At 39.1% G+C, this 18154-nt stretch overlaps 1 protein-coding gene across 1 annotated transcript; it reads right to left on the bottom strand.

Annotated features, from left to right (window-relative positions):
- Positions 1 to 1772: 1772 nt before the first annotated feature.
- On the bottom strand, positions 1773 to 15500 carry LOC122816356. Its single transcript, XM_044089097.1, has 3 exons — positions 15249 to 15500; positions 13909 to 15137; positions 1773 to 5934 (listed from the first exon to the last, which is right to left on the bottom strand). Exons 2-3 carry the CDS (start codon positions 14612 to 14614, stop codon positions 5927 to 5929), a joined length of 714 nt encoding a protein of 237 aa, XP_043945032.1. The 5' UTR covers positions 14615 to 15137; positions 15249 to 15500; the 3' UTR covers positions 1773 to 5926.
- Between the last annotated feature and the right edge of the window lie 2654 nt (positions 15501 to 18154).

Raw genomic sequence — 18154 nt, 5'->3', positions numbered from 1 at the left:
GGCCATCACAAACTTAAAGTCTGTGTTTGTATAAATATTGCAGGGACTATAGGAGTTTACCGGCATGTACCTTGTAGATTTTGCAGACCTGGAGAAGGCTTATCGCTATGTATCCAGAACGTGTTTTGAGAAGGAGGTCACCCCTACAAGTCCTAGGACTGCTACTGCAACAAGCCATTCAGTACCTGGAACTGCAACTCAGGTGTTGTGTCACTCTGGCATAAAACTTAATACGTTACAAACTAGCAATAAGAGTTTTCCAGGCATCTCTTCCCTCCCATCCCCTTTGCTAATTAACATGGGCAAGTCTGCAAAGTAAAGGCAGCAGTTTGGAAAGCTATTTTAGATACGTCTCACATTGACTTCTCTATCCTAGGCACATTATACACATTATCTGCATAATGTAAAATTTTACATCTGGTGACAAAACCATTGTTAGTCCTTCTGAATGATGTAGGATTCTAAATCTGAAAGTATGAGCAGCCCCCACAACAGGCATAGTAGGAACAGCCCACTCTGAGGAGCGCTTAGGGCCATACTCCAAACATACTGCATACAGCATACAGACTTTACCTGGGATTCTCACACACCATGATGGTGAAAAGTCATCCGATACATTCAGCTCACCTAGCCACTGTATCAACCCTCACTAGACTGGGGGATTTTAAATGTTCGAAGGAAGCATTGCTTATTTGGCAGGGGAGCATACTTGTCTGGCAAGCCTTCCTCCCATTCATACAGTTCTAAATTTTGGACTAAAGTCAACGTACTAATGTTGACAAGCCCCTTCTTCCTATCCCACTTGGAGAACTCAGATTTCTCATGCATTAAAACTACACAAGAAAACTAAACAAATAGCAAATTTATTTTGAATTTGGAAAAATTTGATAAATCATTTACACACCCCCTCCCATGGGATGGGCCAAATTAGCTTTTTATATAGACTACAGTATTACATTACTCAATCAACAGCAGAAGCATTACACAGCTTGCAAAACAGCAATCATAATGCTAACTGCATGCAGAACACACAAATAACCTGCCCGCAATCCTGATACGGATTTAATAAACTGCAGGCCCTTTCCAGCACTCGCTTCTGTCTTCATAGCTGTAATCATTCTGCACAGGCAACATATGAAATGAAATACCCAACAGGATCCATTTATTTATCTGCTCTGAAGCAACAATACAAATGTGCTAGTTAACCAAATGAAAAAAAAAACAGCAAGTAGACTAATTTCTCCTTATCCGAGGAATAAAGGAGCACAGAATATCACATATTGCACCGGTAAGATACATCTAGCTCTAAACAGTTTACCTAGCTAACATTCTTTGCAACCTCCGTTCCAGAATCCTAGCAGAAAACAAAAGGAGAGATTCATTTATGCTTCTTGCTCGTGCTGGGTTTTTACTCAACCATCATATAGCACACTATAAGAGCTAGGGAGTTGTGGGAGGGTTGAAAATTGCCTCTGGCTCGGCAAACTGGCAAGCACTTACACAAAGCTGTCAAAATGTTTGATCAGCAGAGTCTCGAAACTATGACACTGAGGATCTACAATCTGGTATACCTCCTAAGGGCAGAAAAAGTCTACAAACATCTCATTTTCTTTGCTTGCATAAAGCCACTCTGGGGCAAAGCATAACTACCTCAAAGCATAAACATGCACATTAAAAAAGCAGGTTTCATCATATTTCATTACTAGTTGCAAAACAAACCATTTTTTTTAATCAGGCAGGAAGTGCCATTTTTAAGTAGTAATTCTATGTAGCAACCAGTCCATGTAATACTGAAGCCAAAGACAAAGTACCTGTTTAAATCATAGCTTTCACAGTTCCTGATTTCATAGGCAAGTACTAGACCAACTGCATAGGCAGCTTCCCTTCACAGGGGAGCATCAAACCCAGCACTTCAGTTTGTGAGATAAAAGCAAGTTCTTTCAGCTTCTCCTGTTAATCACCAGTCCGCAAATTGATTGGCAGTGGTGTTTTGACTGTGTCAAGTTGCCAGCCTAGTGCCCAACCTTCCCAGAAGGCATACACATACATACCCACCAACCTGCATGTCTTTAAAACTCACTCGACCACAGGGAGGATATGTGGACGCATAAAAGAAGCTCCAGCCAAGAATCAAACCAGAAAACCTCTTTATGTGAGGTGACAGAAAACTTCTTTATGTGAGGTGACAATACTAACCGTTCCACCACCACAATCATTACTTCTGTTTGTGAGGTAAATATCTTAAATCATTATGTCAACCCCCAACTGTAGTCTAGAACAAAATAACTAATCTTAATAAATTTCCCCACTTACTATTGAAGCATACAAGTGCTTTCTAAATATTTATCACTTGCCCTACCCCACAGACTACATCTGCTAAAACCTCCGTTCCCAAGCTGATCCTTCTCATCCACTTGTCTTTTAGAAAATATGGCTCCTTACCTCCATATCACGCCAGTCTCAGTCAAACTATGTGCTTCAGTGCCTGGACTACACAAGATCTACTTATGTCAGTATACAGCGCTGATGGGTGTGTGTAACACACACACACACACACACACACACTATGGCCTCCAGGATCACGAGCAGAAGCAGTTTGCCAATCCTCACACCATGAAACATGCAGTTCATTATAAAATGTATTAAGACTTGCATAAAGTATTTGTTTCATAAACATCCACATAGATGTACATGTACTGGTCACAAAGCACATCTAAAAATCAAGTGCTGAACTCAAAATTTTAAATTACCAATATCATTTAAGAAACTATAGATTTTTTCCAGTTTGATATATGCAAAAAACAGCAAACGCCAAACAAACAAAATCCGCCAGCTGTGAACACAAACAGAAAAACAAGACAACAAAATGGTAATATAATGCCATTTTCGAGACCATTTAATGGCCTGTCCCAGTTCTAATTTTCAGTGAATTCAAACACAATCAGATTTAATCAATCATCTTGTACAGACATGCCTGCAGACCTAATACTTTTGCAAATTAAAACAAAAATGTGCTTAGATGAAACTCATCAACTTAACATCATCTAAAGATCAAATGTGGCAGCCATTACAAACACAATCTTTTTCCCATCTCACTCCCATTTTTGTAGCAAGTAGAAAGGACTGAATCCAGCCTGGTCATAAGATCCCAGTTCACAACTGGTCAGTCTGCAGGCCCCAAATTCAAAACTCACTTTCCTTCTCAATGATGTTAACCGAGCTGCAAAATCTTAAAATCAGGGTTACCTCATAAAATATCACCACATCAGCTACCCGCTGCGGGGAATGAGATACAGGGTACGTGTCCGGTCTGACATGTACCAGTTTAGTTCAAACTAGAAGTCCATATAAGCTTAACTTCACCTTCAAAAATACTACTTTGCACCATCATTTTTAGGATAAAACTTGAGGAGATCCTTTGATGTCATTTTTATACTGTGGAAATTTTGCATTCTCCGTAACTAGCTCTTCTACAGCCCTCATCTCCAAAAGAAAGTTTGAGCATCATTAACTTTGTGGCATTAAAACAGTATCATATAACATTTGCCCATGCAGCACCCACAATCTGCAAGAAAGTCCTTTTTTTTTTTTATTTATTTTTCTCTCCAGCTAGGCAACACCTGTACATATCTGTCTTCTGCTGCAGGTTTTTACAACAGTGCATAAAATGCATCCTATATTGCACTACAGAGTCATTGTGTCCATCTGCAGCTGTACTGCTAGCTGTGGAGATTTGGTTGTCAAGCTGGGCTGCCAGTGAAATGACAGGCTCACTTTCTCTAAAAATCACCAGTTAGTTTTAGTGGATAATTCTGTGGCAACCAATCAGTAACTCCCAAGTCAATGTTTATAGTACTGTTGTGTAGTGCGAACAAGTGCAACAGCAAATGATAGAATTACAAAAAGCTAGAGAGAAGGAACAAAAAAGGAAAGTCCTGGCTAGTTAGTGGACCCAGTTGCTCAAAAAACTACCCACATGTATGCACTTATATTTTACTAACCACGTGCCATATGATTCATTTCCAATGAATGCCTGAGGAGAAAAATCTCCAAATAGAAAATATAAAGATAATGCATAACATAACAAGAGCAGCCAACAATGGTCAAAGGCAGAAACATAAATCATAAGCCAATACAAAAGGTGCCTGTTTTTGTATTAATCGTTCAACAAAATCTTACAGTTTCAGTGTGGTAGTCATGCAAGACCATTTCAACAAAGGCAAGGTAGTGTAAAAAGTGCACGTGTCATTTTTTTTTACTTCACTTTTGCAAACATAACCTCTAAAATCAATTATAAAACTGTTTCAACTACCACCTAGACGATTACAAATAAGACAGCTCCCAGAAAGGATTTTGGTTTAACCAAGTTTGCAGAACATTGTAAGTAGATGGGTGTCCTCTTCAAATCCTCTTCTGATATGCAGAAATCTGTGACACGAACTTAGAAGTTAATAGCTGGCACACAAACAGGAAATGACTAAATGCTGCAAAGTGCAATATTGTTGAATTTGGCAAGTATCCTGGCACCCAGCTTATAGTACAGGCAACACCCAACTCCAAAATGAAGATGTGAGACACCTTGGGACAAGGATTGATCATTCTTTCTTTGTTGATCATAATGTTGCAAAAATGGTTAAGAAATCCTTCTGTTTGGCACAGCTGATCATGAAAGCATTCTTAATATCTAACCATGTCCTTACTCCTTTGTATTCAATGCTTATCAGGCCGATCATGAATAAAACGTCTCCTTTGGGATGTATACACAGTGTCGTTACTCCTTTGTATTAAACGCTGATCAGGCCGATCATAAATACAACATCTCCTTTGGGATGTATAGTGTGTCCTTATTCCTTTGTATTCAACGCTGATCAGTCCGATCATAAATACAACGCCTCCTTTGGGATGTATAGCGTGTCCTTATTCCTTTGTATTCAACGCTGATCATAAATACGCCTCCTTTGGGATGCATCTTACTAGAAGTATCAAGCGGCTGCAGAGACCTCTTGCATTTCATTAATCAGTCCAGTGAACACTAGGACCAGAGATCCAAACCAGCTTCAGCAAGAAACTGAGGTCACACAAGTACCTCTTTTCTGGAATGAAACTTTTTTCCAGCTCAAGCAATTGGCACATCATCTTCCTTAATGAGATAGGAAATAGGATGGATATTCACAAATTCACCCCCCCACCACCACCACCAAGCTTAAATAGCCTTACCCATCATTGAAAAAGAAGGAAAGTTCTAAGTGGTGACTGGCAAGGCGCAAATGGTCACACAGCCCAGTTGCCTTCTATTTTTTATGATTTTGTGTGCCCCACGACTCTTCTACTCACCTTAGATCATGGAGAAGTCCCATTTGAGTTACAGCTGCAGGATGAAAACAGAGTACAGTACAGCAGAAAGCAAATGGTCAAGTTAATATTTAACAAAATCCCAGTTTAGACTACTAACCACTTTATAATGATGGGAGCTAAATGGTATTGGGTTGGCAGCTTGAATATATTTGAAACAAGTTCATTCCAGTTTGCCGATGCCACCAGTTGCAAGTCTAGTACAGACTACAAATACATAGAAAACTTTAGGTAAACAGTAAGAAACAAACAATATTGACCCTCAAAAGCCAGGTAGCAGATGGTCCTCAATGAAACAAAAACCATGTACATGATACCCAACCATCTGAATGCATTTCTTGCCGATCATGGCATACAGTCTAGTTAGTCTGTTACTATTATTCAGATATTAAAAAGTTGTCAACAATGGGAAAGTTCAACCTGTTTGACCTGCATTGGGATTGGACTCATTTATATAGAGCAAGAACATGTCATTGGTGTACTGAACTGCCATCAGGTCAGCACTATGTATATACAGGCCATCAATGGCCCAAAGATGGATCCCTGTTGGACATTGTTTACAGTACCTCAGAATTCATTTTTCTAAAAAAAAAAAAAACAAAAAAAAAATTTAGTATCCAAAACAAAACTTTTGACATTTTCAAAAACAAGGATAAAGAACACACTTTAAAACAATCTATATATTTATTTTTTTCATATATAACAGTATAAATCTATTTTTAGCTAGCCTTCAGGATGCTGGTCGTCTGGCTATTAAAACACATATACAATTGAAAGGATTCTCAGGTTTTAAATCAGTCGTTTTCCATTCTTAAATTACAGCTTCTCCATATCTCAAATGCTAGTATAGCATCCAGAGAACCAGATCAACTCACTGGGAACGGAAACCTGTGTAACCATGTACATTGTTTTTCTTAAGTAAACAGAATAGACTCTGCCTCAGAAGTATTAGCACTACACTGCACGCAAGACTGACACGACTGGAGTAGTGGGAGAGAATCCCTGCCTTGGAAAATAAAATAAAAATATCAAGGCATGGAGGCAACATCACCCTCATTTGCTGGCTGGTAACTTCAGTGAGTTGCCTGGATGGATTAAGACCTATGATAAACAGCCACAACATTTGACCTATGGGTCATTAACAGGTTGAAAAAGCAGATCAAGTGCCTCTGTACAGAGACTAAATTTATGTACTGGGACTGCTTGGAATGTTAAATCTGCTTGCATCTGTAGCTTTTCAAAAGTCAGAGCAGCTAGACATGGGTCCAGGGAAGTAAATATTGTGGGAAGAAATATCCAGGGAATTGTTATGGCTAGGCTTGTATAGGCCCTAGGGCCGATAGCCTAGTACCAACCTATGAACCTAAAATACATATCAGAACATTTATTGTACATTTTAAAGGTTTTTTCCCCTTTATTATTCTCTTATCTGCATTCCAGGGCAGCATATTTTAACTAAAGCTACCACTCAGTTGAACACAATTAAATGTTTTACATCAAAAAGTGTTAACACACACTTGTAAGTGGAGAGAGGGATGATAAAAAGCAGATTATTGAACAGATTTAGCATTTAGGTGGTGAACAGTAAAGAATGTTAAAGTTATTGGCCCTAAGCTTTCAAAATTTATGCTTAAATGCTACACCTGCAGAAGTCAGATACTAGCAGAAACCTTCCCTTAACCCTTCCTATGTTTTCAAACCTTATGCTTTAATGTGACACCTGCAGAAGTCGGGATACTAGCAGATACCTGCCCTTATTACCTTTGTTAATAGCTTAGCTCCGTTTGCTTTTGTGCCACAGAAATGCAAAAAGAAAGATTTTGAAGAAAATTAAACTATAGCAATTTTAAGAGCACTTTAGAATCCAAATGAACACAGGCATGGCAAAGGAAAGAAGGCAAAAGTCCTAAAAAGGATTCAAGAGACCAAGTCATAAGAGACAGACCCAAATAGGGCTTGTTTAAAAAGGTGACAGGAGCACAAAGACACAAAAGCCACACCTTCCTCAGTTCTACTCTTATGGGAACTTGAAATGGCACAAAAGAAAAATAAAGCCCTGCTGCGCACACAAAAACAAAAGCTTCACAGAAAAGATCAGCTACAGAAATGTTGGTCACATTACACAGTCAATAACAGTATGCAAAACAGTAACAATAATTCAGTTCAAAAGATCATGAAAGTCAAAATTACAATGATTTAAGTAGATGAACGAGAAAACAGGTGAGGTGCTGTTTATGTTCTGGAGAGGTTTCAGCCCGATCTGTCACAGTACAGATGGGTTTACAAATGAAAATATTCAAATTGTAACATCATGCAAGTCCCAGGCATAACTCAGACAGCAGAGCAAAAGGATCCTAGTACTGGCTCAGAATCTCAGGATCTCTGGTCCTAGTGTTCACTGGACTGATTAATGAAATGCAAGAGGTCTCTGCAGCCGCTTGATACTTCTAGTAAGATACATTCCAAAGGAGGCGTATTTATGATCAAGACTCTTCAGGATTTCTGTAAACACATAGCACTGAAAATCAAAGATTTTCCTCTGCAGTAAACACGTAATCAAAGATCCTGAGAATCAGTTTACGTTTTGTTAAGAATGGTCCAGGATAGGCATAATCAGTTTTAGGGCAACAACCACACCAAGCTCAGACCTCCAGTGTTTAGAATGAAGTAAGATTTTTAATTAATTCATTAAAGGGATCATTGTTGCAAGGATGCATACCACCACAGCACACGAAAGCATTATGTGGGTGATGATGCCAAGTCCACAGGATGCCAAAACAGCAACACCCAAGGCCACCAGAACATTCCACAAAGATGGTATCTCTGCAACTTTGCTTCTGCAATCTGTACCAAGAAGACCTTACTTCAAAAAGGACATGCCATGCAAAAAAGTACAAGATTTTCACCAGCAACCTCATATGAATAAATACATGTGTCAGTACATACACAAATGAGACTGGTGGGAGGTCACATCAAATGACCCCAGTAGTAGTCGTGATATAATACCCAAAGAACTCACTGGAAACAGGTAAACTTGCACAATGAACCCATGGGATGAAAAATGTATCTGAGCAATGACGTGACGAAACAGTTCTCCCAACAAAGCAAAAGTATGTGTAGATAGTCTTTAGAGACAGTATACAGCACTACTGACTCCAAGACCATCAAAAGACAAAAATGATGTTACAATGTATACATCTGGGGACATGGGGACAATAGGTACATTTCACACAAAGATAAATCAAAATATGAAAATTATAGGTTCCTAGGTATATATTACGCTAACTACCACAAGTTACTTATAAGCCTAGCTGACACAAGTCAATCCAATTGTGTCTATGTATCAGCGGTGTTTATTACAGACAGACAGAAGCGGAGAGACACAGACAAAAAAAAAACTTGTTACCATCGCAGTGACCTGTCAAGCCTTTGCTTAGTCTATGTCGTCGTCTTTCTTGGAAACCCAAATACAGCAGCGATGTGCTGATGGGTGGGGGAGAAGGATAGAGAACAAAGTACTTCCAACAATATATTCGCAAAAGCAAGAATAAAACTACAGATGCAAGGATTTGAGCATCTTTTTGTGCATACAACAGCAGCCAGTCAATGTTATGTTATACCATGCACAATCAAAAGCTAAGAGAAACTAGTATCCCAGAACCACGAGTCTAAAATAAAAGTCTAATTAAAACTCACAGTTACTCACTGCTCCTTCAGGCTTCAAGTAACACAGCACACAAATCTTAAAGGATAAAACTCTAAGAATACAATAAAACAAAAATAAATCAAAAATATGATTTAAAACTGTTCAAACCTTGTTCTGTGGATATACATACTGAAACCTGAATTGTTATATGTGCCATCACTTTTAGAAACTGTTTGCTTGATTGATTGTTTAATCGAAGGGAGTTATACACTAGTATACAAGTGCATTTAGATCTTACTTTGTTACACTTACTTGAAGCCTAAAAAAGCAGTGAGTAACTGAAAATTTTTAATTAGCTAATAAAACAGACTTGTATTGTAGACTCGTGGCTCTGGGATACTCCATTTCTTTTTTGCTTGTTATTAGTTGGAGATACCAGACTTGCTTCATTTGTAACACATACATGCACAATTGCAACACACATTCCACCTAAAGCAGCTACTCACTAAAATGTTAGCAGACACATACCCAAGTGAATTACATTTGTCAAGATGTGGTAGAAAGAAAAAGATGCTGCTGAGAGTGCTACAGTAATTACACTGGCATATATCCTACTGAAATCCATGCAGGACAAACATAATGTCAGGTGATAATAAAGAATCCCAGTCGGTCCCACGTCCCTTACCTACTGTATTACTTTGCATCTGCAACCACCTGAAGCATTACAAGTTTTACCCATCTTTTTCACCACAAAAACAAACAAACATTCTTATGTACACCCATCCCACGACTTAAACTAATTAACCACAGCTTTTGCCAGATAGCTCCCACAGTCTCAACCCATTTTCTGGGCTTTTAGAAGAGTGGTGCATATCTGAAAATGTACAAGTTTACTTATGACTTCCCCTTGACTAACAAAATCTACTTCTCGCTTTGAATCCTGACTCTTCAACATCCACCATATGAAACAAGATTTTTCCCCATGCTCACAATTTCTCCTAGCAATAGCCTGTAAATGCATTTCAAGTTGTTGTGGAGGTTCTTACCCCCTTGTATACAAAGGTACACCTACACCCCAATCTACTGTAAAGAGTTCTTGTTATTGTGGGGCTTTTCTCCCCTTGTATACAATTACTTACCAGCCATTGTAAATGGTTTTCATGTGCATTTGTAGAACCTCTCTTCTCAACTCATTGTAAAATATTTAATCTGTTGTGAAGCTTTTCTCCCCGGACTTCTGCTGAAATGGGCCACTGGATAGATGGACTTTCTCACTTACCAAAGGACAAAGCCTCACAACATTAAATGTTTAAGAAGTAATAATCCCTTTATAAAACATGTACAGTAAAGGCTTTCAGTCAGTCATGGATGCAGATATGTGCTGGTAAATACACCTACTTGCATAAGAAACCCCTCTTCAAAATTTCCTTACGAAGACATGGTTACTGGGATATGGACCAGAGGTCTAACTTCATACCGTGCTCAAATACTTTTTGTACACTTGAGACAATATTTTAAATCCACAAAGGGACCTATAAACATTATCCAGCAGAACTGGGGCAAACATGTTTATTACCAAAGCACAGTTGTTCAAAACGGACTGCTGATGTCAAGTCACAGGGGAATCAAAACGGTGACCTCAAGTCACAAAGTGGGGGAAACATACTTACAAAATAAAATTTCTTTCACAAAATATGGAGGTATCAAACTCAATTAAATCCATAAACTCATCCTATACTAACTCTGATACCTCTCCTATCTTACTTTATCCTCAGTCTATTCATTATGCTTTCTAATTATGTTACTTTGTAAAAAGTACTATGCTTTGCCCATGACATAATACGCAGGATCTTATATCTCACTTATGTGTAAGACTATTGTGTCATTAATCTCTCAATTTCCTAAAAAAAAAAAAAAAAAAAAAAAAAAAAAAAAAAAAAAAAAACTTTTTTTTACTTGACTTCCTTCTTACTATTTTAGCTGTAATTACTTTTATGTTTACTTTTTATTAAACTATGTATTAATACTTGGAGCTTTTCTCCCCGGGCCTCTACTGAAAATGGACATATATCCAGCTAGACTAGCCCAGTCAAAAAATGTAAAATAAATAAAATAAAAATAAAAAAGGTCTTAAAAAAATTCACAAAGCTATAAAACATTTGGAGGAAAATATTTTATTAGAAATGTGTTGTGTTAATCAATGCTGCTCTCAAGAAATGAAGTTACTAGTACAAGAACTGACAACTGCCACATTTATTAACCAGATTACAGGATTTAACTTAGCTGCATCATCAAAAGTGGTCTATAGAGCTGGTCCAGTAAGTCTGGCCATCCTAAACCCATGCAAGCAAAAAAATGAAAGTGTGTGATAAAAACGATGAAAAACTTAAAATCAATGGCATTTCAACTTTCATCACTGGTCCACTAAATGTATAGCCCTCCGTTTCTGCTGAAAACACACGTTATCAATGTTCAAAAGGTCCCAAGTCGGACATACATTCAACATTTAAACGTCAGATGAGTTTAATGCAATGGGTAAACCTTACTGCAGGTCAAATATTTTGCGAGTCAAGAGAGGGCTAATGTCTTGCAAAATTCAGTAGCACTCTAGCCTAGTCTAATGATCCAGATAGTGATTAAGATACTTTAACTGCACTATAACCCCCCTCCCCAAATTTTAAATCCAGTTAAGAGCATTGGACAAACTGCTAAATGCAGACAGCAATCCAGATTACATTAGTCAGAAATATTAAAGGAAAAGATCAAATGAGACAGAAATTCTGTTTGCTTGCCCAACAAAAAGTTCTTCACTTTGCCCATACATTATATGTCACTTCCAAGTTCCAAGCCTCCAAAAAGGTTATTGTGGTTTTAATCTCAAAAAGCAGCATTTTCTAATAGTACTCAAACTGCTTTCCTGCAATACATAATGCACGTTCTCTCCATTCACGACTGCCCCAGAGTTAACTGTACCTCTGAAATGAATTATACTAGCATCATTCCTAGAGCATTCAAGTATATCCGTTCTCTACCATGAGCTCCCAATGAAATCTAAATTCAGTTCTCACATTCCCCCCTCCCTCCCAACTAGTTTGCACAAGGTAAACTCTTTAGTAACCATGACCTGACTAGATGGCTGTGCACAAAGCTCCCCTCCTTTTTTTTGTGCAAATACTTTCCATGCATTTTCAGCCTAGCAACTTCATGCCTTAAAGTGTCTCACCAATGGTGGGTGCATACTTGCACAAAGTTTTTAATCACATTTTACTGAAAGGATTGATTCAACATGGTTCAACTTGTTTACTGAGTAGTCCTAAGGAAAAAAGCTCCAAATTACTTGCATAAACTCAGGCAGTTCAGAACAAAGATGCAATTATGAATACCAGTTTAAACAAAGACAAAAGGTCCCTTCTTTTAAAATACTGTATCTGTCAACTTACCCACTAGTAAACAACATAACATCCTACAGTGGCTTAAAATGTGTACAAGGTAACTACTAAAAAGTTAATAGGAAAATAAGAATATAGCAAGTACTTGCTTTCAGCAACTTTTACATGTTTCAGAGACTTAGAAAAAATGAAACAGCAGTACCAGGTAACAGTACTGTGAAGATAACAGTCTACAAAAAGGGAGTGAAATAAGATGTGGTAAATGAGTTTTATATAGTTATGCAAATGAAAAAAAAAGGCAGAAAGTAATGGACCATATATTCTCTCTGTGAAATGTGTCATCAATAAATGCAAATGACCTTCAGTTTTAAGGGGGAAAAGTTTGAAAAAGCTTGTGTGCAGAAATGCCAGAAACACCTTTACCTGGTTTAGCAAGAGCAACACTGCAGCTCTTAAGAAAGGACCAACTTGAAACATTTGGGTCCTTGACTTCTCTTTTCAAACACATTATGTTTGAATAACTTCAGTGTTTTGCTATATAAAAGGGGGATACTTTAGTAAAATCTTCAGGGAAACATCTTTAACTGTAAATGACATTGTACTACAATCACACATTTCTTAACAAGAACTACCAGGGCACCACAACCTATAAAAGTGTAAAACTGTTGTGACTGCCCAGTCAGGAATTGTGCAAACCTAGCAATTTGGGAAAGAAAATAACAGAATGCCCACATCACTTAAAAAAGGTTCTCTCTCACCTTTCTGTGATTTACATCACTGTACAAAGGGATAATGCAACACTACTTAAACCATTTTACTACTCTTGGATGCTGGTTCTTTAAATACAAAACTGGTTTAGATCAGTCACTGCACATGAATCTAAAAAGAAACACCAACACTGCGTTTTCATCACAGCTGTGTGCTGTCCAGTTTATGTGTAGTAACCCAAGTTATTACAGTATCATCAAACCTGAAGACAAGCATTCTTGCCTACAGCACGTTTCCAACCCACAGACTGTTTACTAATAACCCATCTGCATTCTGCAACATTGTAAGACCAACTTGCCTCAGCTATTGTTAATACCAGAGTTGGTTTTAAACAATCTATAAAACCTCTCAATAATAATTTTTGACTCAAACGTTCCTCCTCTGATTTTGTGACAACTGTCAGATAACTGGAGCACAGTATCAGACAATCCAGCTTAAGAACTCTTACTGTTTAGGAAAAGGAAGTGTGCAAGATGCAAAATCTTCATTATTCAAGTTCTAAATAAACAGTATAAATATTTAAAGTGAGACCAATTAATTTTAGAATGTGTTCACGACTCCAGGGATAAACAGGTCGGCAGCTATGAAATAAACCAACATGCTGTGTTGGTCCTTTCCAATACAAAGGAAATTAACAAGTGAACGATGCCGTATTTACAACAATGCAATTAAAACACGTATTTTAAAAGCAGGACTGCAAGTGTCTCTCCCAATTCAAGAGTTGGCAAGACATCAAAAGTTACTTGGCCTTACCTTGCGCAACTGTTGGCAACGTGTTGAGCAGAAGCATTAGGAACACACACAACCACCCCAAGGTCTGTAGATCGAACTTCTTCATCCAAGAATTTACGTTACTCGTCAGCTGGAAACCGGGGTTATTCTTCCTTCCATTACCGTTAACTCCAGAGCTTGGCCATCGACAGTTGCCCATTTCGGGGGTGCAGGCTGCTTCAGCACGCTGACATCCACCAGCGGCGCGTGCTCTCCCTGCTTTGGTACAATTAACATTTCCATGCACAGGCATAGCGGCACGTGCAGGTTCGGGCGATTCCCCCCAAATATCCAGAGCAAGTGCAAAGACTCCCCGTCGCCAGGAGCAAATTCTTGTCACTGCACCTTCGTTCCCCTCCAACCTAGTCGGTGACTGCATGCAATTCATTGAAGCCTGGAGCTCGGTCACCTCAGCAGGCATTCCTTGCATCGCCTTTTGAGCAATCCTCCCTTCAAAATGCATCTCTGGGGCACCGACTGGTACAAAAGGCCGACACTGGCCGAGCTCTAAATCCGCACAGTTTTGAGTTTTCCACCTGCGGGGAGAGTGCTGGAGTTGAAGACTGGCAGCGTCAGGCAGCCCCGCTATATCTGCCCGTTGCTGGCAGCCGGGAAAAGAAGCAAGGATTTCTTCGGTCCATCGCCAGTCTTTTGCAGAGGGGCGCGCTCTCGTTACAGTCATCACCATATTTTTTGCAAAACTTTTTTTTAAATAAAAGCAGACTTCCAAATTTTAAAATAGCATTTTGAACACCCAACAGAACATACAGACGTAAAAGTTTTCTACCGCCAAATCAAAGAAATACACACAGTTATACCATTTGTTTCTTGTTTATAGCATCCTATATTTCAGATGATTGTATATTTGGCCAATCATTTTTCAAGTAAGCACTGTTAAATCAGAGTGCTCCGAGGTGGTCCCCAGCTAGTACAACACTTGCCAGATGCTGAGATAAAAGTCCTCGGAAATTAAAGCGATTGCAGAGCCCTGGTTTCTCCATACGTAGTCTCATACGACGTGCACAGGTTGGGAGGGACCAGGGTCTCAAGGTGTGCTTTACTCAACCCAAGAGTTTTGTGCTTCTAATTATATAAAAGCCACCTGTTCAATCATCATCATTCAAGCGCTTCTCTGGAGAAAGTGCTCTCATAAGCAGTCACAAATTTTAGTCAGGTTGCCAAAGATTGCCGTTTACTGAGCTACATAAAGCCTGCAAAACATTAAAACATAACAACTTTACAAAACAGGCCCTGTATATAAAAAAGTAAACAGTGGAGGAGAAAAAAATCCAGTAACAATAAATTTATGAAAACAAGCTAACCAGGTTTTATGAAGTGTGACTCATTCATTATAGGAGGACAACCCCACTTGTACGGATTTAAGAAAATGTGTTGTGCATTACCAGGCATCACCATCAACATGCACAGAGAAAGCTGGTCAAACAGTGCTTACGGGGAAGACGCGAGAAACTTATGTTGGAGCAAAAACAGCTGCACGTTACTGCTACCACTACCGCGAGGACAGAGCAAACTCCTATCTAGTGCCCGACTCTTTTGACACGCGCCTCATTACACCGTCTGCAATTTATTGAAAGAACGCGAGACTCGCGAGGGACACATTAGGACTAAATTAGAACGTGATATAACAGACTGCAGTTTTTGCAAAAGGGATAACCTGGCATTAAGGTGTGCGCTCTTATTTGTTAAACATCAAAGTAGCTTATAGGTTTACATGCGGTGGGTACAGAAAGTGTAAGAGGCATACAGCACCACCTGGGGAACTGAAGCAGCTTTTTGTGTTTCTTTCTTGCTTCTATGTGTACTAACTAAACATTAGTATAACTCAGTGAGCACTCACACACAGACCAGAGTCTCTGGAATAGGAAAAAGCTAAAGCACTTCGACTTTCCCTAAACTTCCCATTCACAGCAAATAAAGGCTCCGCCCATTGGGTGTTGATTGGGCGCCAAGCGCGAGGGGTGGTAGTTTTTTTTTTTTTGAAGAGGTGGGGGTGGCGGATGTTTCTGAAGGCGGAGGTGCAAAAATGAACTTGGATGTTTGCAATCTTTCCTGCTAGCTTCTTTGCTTAGTGTGAGTGCTCCCCCTCTGACATAAGTAATCCACTGCAGCTCAGACGTTGGTGCGAAACTGTATTAAGCTAATTTGGTAATGGTCTAATTTCACTGAGAAACTGGTTTGCATTCAACACTTTTTACAGTTTTTTTTGGATGAAACTGAATTTATGACGGAAATGTTTGTCTGAATATATTTTTGTAAAAGGACAAGCAGAGAAGAATAATCATTTTGCATTCGTCTGTTATTTCTGGAACTGAATTATCTGCATGAAATTGTTGTAAAGTTAAGATTTAGAAGACGCTAGTTTTTTATATACTGTAAATTATCTTACTATGGACTGAGCTAAAATGGCTGAAACAGAGAACAAAACAGTGGCAAAGGACATCTGCAAAGTACAGTGCAAGACAGGAGTTTAAATCAGCAATGCAAACTGGGAGAAAGAAGAATGTCCGGAAAAAAATAAGAGTAAATTGCGATTTATAAGCTGGTAGTGCTGACTGTGAAATGCTTTTTAATGATAAAAGTAAGGCTGATATTCAAACTATACAATTTCAGTCGTGAACTAGGTATCTGTGCAATTCGTAGTCTGTGCCACATAGGCTAAAGTGAGTGTTACGTATCCACTCTTAATTTTTATGTCATGCATTTTCCCAAGGTGTGACTGACAATGGGCAACTCGTGGGTCACTCTTGCATGCTGAACAGATCATTGGAAAATAAAGAGTTGAAGGGAAAGACTGACTGTGGGTTTAAAGGAGAGAAGAAAGTAGATGCAGTGGTAGGATAATTATGCAAAAGGGAAATGTAAACGGAGGGTATGTTAAGCTGAAGTCTGATGGTCAGTGCTCATTGTGGGAGTTTTCATTGTGGTTTATTAAGCATTATGGACTGGTAAAAGGAATAAGCAACTACCTCTTCAAAATATAGCTTGCAACCCAACAAGGGTACATGCAGTATATCCAGAGGAGCAAGGAAGGATCACTGCCTGAAGTAGCTAAGGCTACATTTATCAGATGGGGAATCGGGGAAGTCCATGGGCCTTTAACATGGATTCTGTACCTGTCAACTTCTTAAAGTGAGAAATCTGAACAAAGCCTAATATAGGTCTGTGTGTGTGTGTGTGAAACTGCACTCATTGCAAGCATTCTTAACCCTGGAAGAAGCTGACATTTGTGCAGAGACAAAAACCTGGTTCAAAGCTGCGGAGAGCACTCAGCCATACCAGGTTGCACATCCTATCATTAATTCAGACCCCAAGCCATGGGCAGCACAACAAAAGGAGGTAGGGTTGCAATATATATAAAAGACATGCACACCTCTAGGGAGGGCAAACAGTATGATGCACAGGAAATTCTCCAGGTGCAGTTAACAATTGACAAGACCCCTATTCAAATCATAGCTAGATACAGGCCTTCACCTCTGACTTAAGATGCCAACTCCACCTATCTGGACCTCTTTGAATCTATCAAGATTCAACTCTTTACACTGATCCTGGGTGACTTTAACTCTCCAACAATAGATTGGAAGAAATACTCATGCCAAAACACAAATGCCCAGAGATTCCTAGATTTCGTCAATGCAAATGCATTGGACCAGTTAGTTGACACCCCCACAAGAGGTGAAAATATCTTGGACTTGAAATTAACTGACATGAGTGACCACCGCAGCATCACTACAGTGATATCATCCCTGGTAAGATCCAACCACAAAGCAGTCACTTTCGAAGCCACCCACTTCCCCTGACCCCCCCCCCCCCCCAGCTAGGGTCAAACAAAAAAAACCTGCAAAGCTAATTACAACCTCCTGAGGGAAGGTATAAACAGCTTCACAGACCCCTACCCCATCCACAGAAACTGGCACATATGTCCAAACTTGCACCAAAGTGCTATAGGAGCATTTATATAGTTGCATGGAACCAGGAATACCAGACAGTACAAAATCCTCCTCCTCAAGGAAGAGTAAATCAGTCTGGTGGACATCTACAGTAAATAAACTCTATAATAAAATGAAAAAAAATTGCTGTCAAAGACCAAGAAGCAGCAGGTGTCTAATTGGAAGCAGTCTCTCCTTAGCCTGAACAAGCAAATAAGAGCGCTAGTGAAATCCTCCAAACTTTGAGTCCAAACTGGCCACATCTACTAAAGACATTCATA

The sequence above is a fragment of the Protopterus annectens genome, chromosome 12.part0 (assembly GCF_019279795.1).
Source record: "Protopterus annectens isolate FY-2018-M chromosome 12.part0, PAN1.0, whole genome shotgun sequence".
Lineage (NCBI taxonomy): Eukaryota > Metazoa > Chordata > Ceratodontiformes > Protopteridae > Protopterus > Protopterus annectens.
Note: the sequence above shows the minus strand (reverse complement) of the source record. Positions and strands in the feature narration are given on the sequence as shown.

Bases quoted from the DNA above. Each gene is read 5' to 3' on its own strand.
- LOC122816356 (XM_044089097.1), bottom strand. From the start codon at position 14,614: ATGGTGATGACTGTAACGAGAGCGCGCCCCTCTGCAAAAGACTGGCGA.